The sequence below is a fragment of the Saprolegnia parasitica genome (assembly GCF_000151545.1).
Source record: "Saprolegnia parasitica CBS 223.65 unplaced genomic scaffold supercont2.150, whole genome shotgun sequence".
Taxonomy (NCBI): Eukaryota; Oomycota; class Saprolegniomycetes; order Saprolegniales; family Saprolegniaceae; genus Saprolegnia; species Saprolegnia parasitica.
In genome coordinates, this window is record NW_012156544.1 from 57,223 (window position 1) to 64,641 (window position 7,419).

Genomic DNA, 7,419 nt, shown 5'->3' on the forward strand with positions numbered 1-7,419 from the left:
GGCGATCGGCGAGGCCTCGTCGATCGGCGGAAAAATGCGACCAGCGGTCGACTTGGGCGTGTTTGGCTTGGACATGTCGATGTTTTTGTTCGTTTCTTTCTTGGTGAAAAAACTAGTTTTATTCCGCCCACCGACTCCAGCTGGGAGTTGGTTGCGCAGGACGAGAAGAAATGAGAACTGAGTGATTAGCACAAGCTTAGAGGAACTAGACCTAACCCTAAGGGGAAACCTTGAGGGAGGATCTGGGACTTGGGCTTGGGGGAATCTTGGGGCTCGGTAGTTCTTCGCGGCTGAAACCTGACTCGGGGATGCTACTTGATCATCCCAGAGTCCCACCGGTCACGACCGGAACAACGTTGTAGCGACAATGGGAGACTCCAACGCGTGTGTTGTGCCCGTCGATGACCTTTGGCATCTTGAAGCCGCAGCACCGGCTCACCGATAGTATGGATATAGCCATCTCGTCCGAGACAAGAAGCGACGCACCTCGGCGCAGTGCCGCCGGCGCGACAGAAACGAAAACGATCGGCCGCAATGTGCGCACACGCGCCGCTGCGACTTGTCACCGTACGCGGCAAGCCGTGGGTCACCAGCTGGGTTTGCATTTGTGCACGCTGCAGCGATTTCTCGAGCCAGCCGCAAGATCTACGAGCTCTATGAGTCTCTTACCACCGTCCAGTACATACGACCTTGGCGCCCTCGCGGTACATTCCCCTGGAGATCGACGGCTACAACCAAGTAGCAGTCGAGGACACCAGGCTCCATCGTCTTCATAAACACATGTCCGCTCTCCGCAATGACATGTGTGAGCCACGCCGGCGTCTCCTGCTCTCTGAGCACGTCATGCGTGTCGAACCCGGACGATGCTCGCGCGCAAGGACGGACGCGCGTCAAGTTTAATCGAGGAAAGCGCTCGCACAAAGCCTCATCGTCGCACCAGTTCCTCGGGGTCGGAAGGCGTAAACTGATACTAGAGTGCATTGGTGAGAGAAATGCTTTGTATACCTTGAGGAAGCACGCGTCATGGTTTCTCCAAACGGGCATGCGGTGGCTGCCCAGTTGAGCGTCACCATGGGGTGCAGAGCTGCCTGGTGCACAAGCGTGGTGAGGCGCTGGCGGTCCAGGACACTCGACTCGATCGCGCTGGCGTACTCGCGCATCGTCTTTGGTGTGTCAGTGTTGAAGAAAGCATTGACGTCGTCCAGTGACGTGCGGATCTGCGTGTTGGCGCATCGGCCTCGGTGCAGCAATCCATGGCCTGACTGAGCTACCAGTGGTTGCGTTCATGAGTTGCTAGTGCGATCGATGTACGAGTACACAAGGAGTGTACGTACTTGTACACTATTGACGATCCTGTGCTGGCGTCGCAAGAGCGTCTCTCTTGATAACCGAGTCAAGAAAAATAGATCGAGTTGCTGACTTAGCTCCATTGTTGACTGCCGTCTGGAGCCGAATGAACAGGTCTAGAAGGACAACTAATCTTCACCAGAGCGAAGCTCGGCGCTCACTTACCGGTACTAGCAGCCCACGTCTACCCCAGACTCCACCGCCACTGGAATCAAGGCGATACTATACAACTGATGTATAAAGCCCAGGCCATGGCCTTGATGTGTCGAGACTCGCGATTGCGGCAAACACCTACATCGTGCGCTCCGCCCTGGGAAGAGCCAATTTGGCAAGTAACGTCGTTATGCGAGAGTCGGCTTCTTCGGTCTCGTAGCCACGCTCTCCAGCGGTAAAGTGGCTACGCTACCAATGGAGACTACTTGGTGCTTGTGCACAAGCTCGTTCATACTGTTAATTCACCATACATTACGACATGCCATGGCAGATGAACGAGCGAGTACGGATGACGAACAATTACTTATACACTAGTGTTACGATTCGGTCGGCTCGTACACCCTATTTGTCGATAAATACAGAGGTGGGCAGCGGCGACACCAAGATCTTAGTAGTCGGGGAGGTCAATGTCGTGGAAATCGACAATCTGCCACTCGCGCTGGTCGGCGTCAACGGGCGATTCAAACGACCAGAGCATCGACGACGACTTTTGCACTTGAAAATCGCGATGGCCCGACGTGACGCGCACCGTGTGCACCATATCGCAGTGCACCTGGAGCTGCATGATGTCGTTGGCGACCGACGCTTGGAAGACGGCAACGTTGGCAAACCGAATGTGCCGCAGGTCGTAGCGCATGCCTCGCTTCTTGGCTTCTTGGATCTCAAACACGCACGCGTCAAAGCGGCGGCGCGACATGCTATCCTGGAGCCATTGCACGTCGCCCGACATGACCGATGGATCGGCCACGTACGCGCGGAACGCGTCCGAGTACATTTGATGCAGCACCGCGTCAACCGCGGTCTTGGCGCCATCGAGGAACTCGTCCATAGCCAGCGGCTCGTCGAGCACTTGCAGGCTTGTGCACACGTGCCACTTTTTTCGTGCCGGGAGCGACGGTGCGAGGTTGTGGCGAAGCTCGTGGAAGTGTAGAAGGCTCTTGACCTGGTGGTAGAGGCCGCGCAGGAGCGCGCTGGGCGGGGCCACGGGCAGCGGCGACGACGACGACGCGAACCGCTTCGGCACAAGCGTTGGCACCCGTCGGGCAATGTGGTGGAACTGGAAGCGGCGCATGACCATGATGGTATTAAACAGCAGCGACAGAGTCAAGCAACTTGCGAAATCAAGTCGAAAAGCTCGAATGCGATCCTTGGTACGAATTTGAATCCATGTTTGTATAGTGTTGTTCTTAAATAATGTTAGTGCGTCGGCAACGGTCGTATGTCGGTCGACGACCAAAAAATCGCGCCGAGCGCGAAGGACATTGATTTAAAGTTGAGAAGTGTATGCTGTGCATCAGTCGAATCAATGCGACGACAGAAGACACCAGCTTTACACGTCGTCACGCTGCTCTGCTGCGATCAACGAAAAATATACACTATTCAGGTTTAGAACGATTGGCCAATCGAAGCTGAAATAGTGTGGGTTCAATCATCCGGATATACGGGGTCGCTTGTTTATCCGGCCAAATCGTGGTAAGACAATAAAATCTTATGGCCGCCGCTCGGATCTGAGCGAACAGAATGGGATCTGGTGGGCACTGATTGGCTCGCCGCTGGTTCCACAAACGGTTGACGCGACTTTTCTCAGGTGCCGCGGCGTCTCGCACAGCGTCGGCGCGAGATTCTGGACGCCAAAAACACTGTTTCAATACGGCTTCCAGTGTTTCGCCTGAGCACCGCTAGCCAAAGTGCTATTTCGCGCTCCATAATTGGGCGATTGCAACCGCGTAACCTTGCCGTCGTCTTAAGCCCAACGCCGTGTTGGTCGATAGCGGCGCTGCAGCTCCTCTCCAAGCGGGCACGGCCTCGGACGATGGGTGTCACAGGTCCGCGTGCATGACGCGGAGGTCTGCGTGGACCAATCTTGGCGCGACGTGCGTGCAGCTGGCACGGTGGACAATTCAGTCCGCGCCAAGTCGCACGCGGGCAAGAGCGGTGCGCCCTGTCGCGTGAAGACTGGCGGCTTGCGCCAAAGCTGGCTGTTTTCACCAACGACGTACGACGATGTGCCCAGCGGGTTTCGCTGGTGGTGCGGCTGCGCTGCCTGGATCGCTGCAGCTGCCTCTTCTCTGCGCACGGTGGCGCATGGGTGCTGCTGTCTCCTGCCATCCTGGCCAGAGCTGTTGCCGGGTGTTGTGCCAATGTGATTTCACACCGATCTTGGTCGTATTTTTCACCACTGCCGTATTATCCACCGTGTGCTTCTCTATCCGGATGAAGCGTGGAACCGGAATTTGCATCCATGGCTTCGAACCGGAAGCAGGTCCTCGAGGAAGATGCGTACGTCGAGGCGCTGGACGCGATCATCGAGCGGGACTTCTTCCCGGATCTGCCCAAGCTTAAGTACCAGACCATGGTAGACATCGCGCGCCCTTGGCTACAAGCCTTATGCGTCATCTCACGTAGTGGCTCGATGCTCTGGCCACGAAGAACGCGGCCTTGATCGCTCAAGTTCGCCAGTACATTGCCAACGACCAGCAAAAGCGCCCGCAGACGAAGACGAGCTCAAGGTCACAGCGTACGCTCCTACGCCACAATGGCGCTGAGCTCTCATATGTACCATACCGCTACTAGTAGAGGGCCTTACAGGCAGCAGCAAACGCAAGCGGGCAGACGACGAGGGCGCATCGGCGTGGGACGTTCCGACACCGCCACGCACCTCCAGCGACATTGAGGAGCCTACCGAAGACGATGCTACCGTCGGTGACGCCGGCGAAGCGCCAAGCAAAGCAACCGCAACGATGACATTGAACCACTTCTTGGTACGTCGAACGAGGATATGCATCCCATGCGCTAACCTTACCCCAGGCAACGCACACGTCCGAGGACAATGCAGCGTTCGAGGAGCTGCAAGAGAAGGCCGTCGCCGAGCACAAGAAGAAGTACCACTGGGCGTTCGACGATGACCACGCGACTACGCGCTTGCTCCTGCTACCTGATGGCACCAAGATGACACAGGAGCGACGGCTCCTCATGGACAAAGCATGCGACACAAAGCTCGGTAGATCATCTCATTCAATTGCACGGATTCACGACTGCAGTACGCTTACTCATGGATGTAGCCTTGGAAGACTCCCGACCTGTCGCGCCCGACACGTGGACCTTCCGCGCCCGTAACCAGCTGCTCTTTCCGCCCGACCTCGAGACGTCACGGGCCATCTGCAAGGTGTCGAAATCTCGACGCTTTCCTCTCACAACCTCGCGTCTAGCTGGAGGCAACGACGACGGGCGACGTGCTCTTGCTTGAGAATGGCACGCTCCCAGCCCCGGATCGTGCGCTGACCAAATCTCTTCGGACGGGCGCGGTGGCCAAGAAGCCGATGGAAACTGTGTACGCCAACTCGCGCTTCTCGTCTGCGTTCCTCGCGAGCCAAGAATTGCCGCCCGACATTGCCCCCGCTGCGCCACTGGACTTGGTCGAGATGACGCCGCTCATTGTACCTGGCGACGGGAATGAATCGCCGCTCATGACATGGGGCGACATTGCGGCGACACCGATGATCCTCCCGAGCGAGACGCCCGCCCGTACGTCGAGCAGCCCGTGAGCGGAGCGAGCTCTTACCCATGCGCCTGTAGACCGCCCCGTCTTTGAAATCAAGGACAAGTCCAAGCGAGAAAAGCTCGCGCTCGCCATGGACGCAAAAAACAAACAGGTCTTCTTGCTGGAAGAGACAATGGCTGATGACACGCACATTGTTGAGTAGCGCATGAAGGCCAAGAAGACGCCGACGCCGTTCCGATCGACGCCAGGACGCGGCAAGGCGACTCCGACGCCGCTTCTCAGTGTCTTCCGCGCCGGTGCGTTCTCGGAGCTCCGAGCCAGCTACGCCACGCCGCTTCGTTCGTCAAGCAAGAGCAACCCCCCTAAAAAGTGAACTCTCTCTTGTCTTCTTGAACACTCTGGCTCGTTGTTTCCTGGAGTCGGGATGTGTCGGTGGCCATCCAGCGGCAGTGCTCAAGATAGACAATACCACAAGGTCCGACGCGAGACTGCCGTGACGCTCGACAGCAAAACCACACGTGCAGGTCGTTGGTGCCAGCCAGACGATGCAAGTGACGCGTATTCTGCTGCGCGGAAGCAGCACACTTCGATGCCTTGATTCACGCCACCTATAAACGGCCACTCGACCATCGCTCGCATCTTAAGGTCGTTGATGCGCATGCTTCATGTTGGGTGCTTTTAGTTGCGTCCAGAAAGCCGTGTGAAAAATCCTTGCACCGCTCAGCTGCACCACCACCTCCGTCGATCAGTTTGCCGCTACGTCAGTAGCCATGGCAGATGGTGTGAGGGTACTGTTTTTAAAGGTCTGGGAGGGTTAACCCTCCCAGACCTAAAGGCGGATTATCCGCCAAGTTGAGTTTTGTGTCTCAACTTGCCATTTGAATTCGTTTTTGAGTTTTGACCCAAAAGGATACCGCTGGAATGGCGCAACCTCCAACAACGTCGTCATGATGACGATTGACCGAACGACTGCATTGATTGATACGAAGGTGACGCGAGTCCAGTGGTCGAGTGCATCGGTGCGAATACCGAACGAATGTCGACGATGTCGGCTTTTAACTTGGTGTCTCAACTTGCTGTTGAGCTTGCTGTTGAGCTTGCTGTTGAGCTTGCCGTTTGAGCTATCAGCAACAAGATACCGCGGAGATGGCGCCACTCGTAGCATCCGTCGTGCACGTGCCACTGACCGTGGTTTGATCTATGCAGTCGTGCGTACTGACGCGATTGCGCCCAGGTTCGCTCCTCCACCTTGTTGCGGACGACTTGCTTTTGGTCATTTTCCAATGCTCCGGACCCGCCTCAAGTCGACGTTGGCTGCCGTCGCCACTGCCGCCGAGGCCTCGCCCAGCCTATGCGGCATTCCCGTCGCGCCAGAGTGGGGTTTTGGCCCGCTGCGCTGCAGCTTTGCGCACTTTGCACCCAAGAATGGCTTCCGCTTCCTCTTTGAGCGCCTCCACGCGCTGCACGCGTGCCTCGGCCCCATCTTCCGCGTTCGGTTCCTTCCATTCCAATCGTACGCGGTGAGCATCTCGGACCCGGACGCTGTCGCCCAAATCTACCGCCACGAAGGCGCCATGCCGCAGCGCCAGATCTTCGCCTTCTGGAAGCTGTACCGCGACGAGAGACAGTGGCCGTTGGGCTTGACCAATACGAACGAGTACGCCGAGTGGAAGAAGTTCCGGCTCGGCATGAGCGCGCACCTACTTCAGCCGCACAACGTGAGCACGTGGCTGCCGCGCCTCGATGCGGTCGCGCGTGACGTCGCGGCCCGCATCGAGAGCCAAGCACGTGCGTCACCGAGCGGCGATGTGCCCATGACGCTGACGACCAAGGCGTTTACGCTCGAAGCCGTCTCATCGATCGTCTTTGGAAAGCGCATGGGCTGCCTCTCGCGAAACCCTTCGACGCCCGTGTCTGCACCGGCAAAGGCCTTCATCCGCGCGGTGGACGGCTTCTTCGAGACCACCCAGCAGCTCATGGCGATTCCGCCCGACGCGCCGCGCGTCGTGTACAAGGTCCTACCCGCGTACAAGGCGCACGTGGCGCACGTCGACTTTATCTTCCGCTTGGGGCACGACATGGTGCGAGAGAAGATCGCGTCCAGCGAGCTGCGCGCGGAGCCCGATTTGCTCACGCTCTTTCTGCAGCGGCCTGAGCTCAGCGAGCGCGACGCGGTCGCGCAGGCGCTCGATGTGCTTTTTGCGGGCGTCGACACGACGTCGACTGCGCTGCTCTGGGCGCTCTACTGTCTCGCGACATCGCCCAACAGCCGCGAGATGCAGCGCAAGATGCGCGCCGAGGTCGAGTCGGCACTGGACGGCGCCGCGGAATTCGACGCCATGAGCTTCGAGAAGCTC

General features: G+C 57.9%; 3 protein-coding genes across 3 annotated transcripts in view; 2 read left to right on the plus strand and 1 right to left on the minus strand.

The window, feature by feature from the left end:
- Positions 1 to 1,948: 1,948 nt before the first annotated feature.
- On the minus strand, positions 1,949 to 2,692 carry SPRG_14776 (hypothetical protein; the record flags this gene model as incomplete). The annotated part of the gene is made up of 1 exon (XM_012354223.1): positions 1,949 to 2,692. The coding sequence occupies exon 1, from the start codon at positions 2,636 to 2,638 to the stop codon at positions 1,949 to 1,951; it is 690 nt and encodes a 229-aa protein (XP_012209613.1). The 5' UTR covers positions 2,639 to 2,692.
- A 1,103-nt stretch (positions 2,693 to 3,795) lies between these two features.
- SPRG_14777 (hypothetical protein) lies at positions 3,796 to 5,461 on the plus strand. The gene is made up of 8 exons (XM_012354224.1): positions 3,796 to 3,916; positions 3,967 to 4,078; positions 4,135 to 4,322; positions 4,369 to 4,561; positions 4,623 to 4,726; positions 4,770 to 5,085; positions 5,137 to 5,213; positions 5,265 to 5,461. The coding sequence occupies exons 1-8, from the start codon at positions 3,803 to 3,805 to the stop codon at positions 5,433 to 5,435; spliced, it is 1,275 nt and encodes a 424-aa protein (XP_012209614.1). The 5' UTR covers positions 3,796 to 3,802; the 3' UTR covers positions 5,436 to 5,461.
- An 884-nt stretch (positions 5,462 to 6,345) lies between these two features.
- SPRG_21459 (hypothetical protein) overlaps positions 6,346 to 7,419 on the plus strand; it is a gene marked incomplete at both ends in the record, with an annotated part of 2,070 nt that continues 996 nt past the window's right edge. The window contains one exon of the mRNA XM_012354230.1: positions 6,346 to 7,362. Coding sequence (XP_012209620.1) covers positions 6,346 to 7,362 — 1,017 coding nt within the window. The remainder of the gene's footprint in view (positions 7,363 to 7,419) is intronic.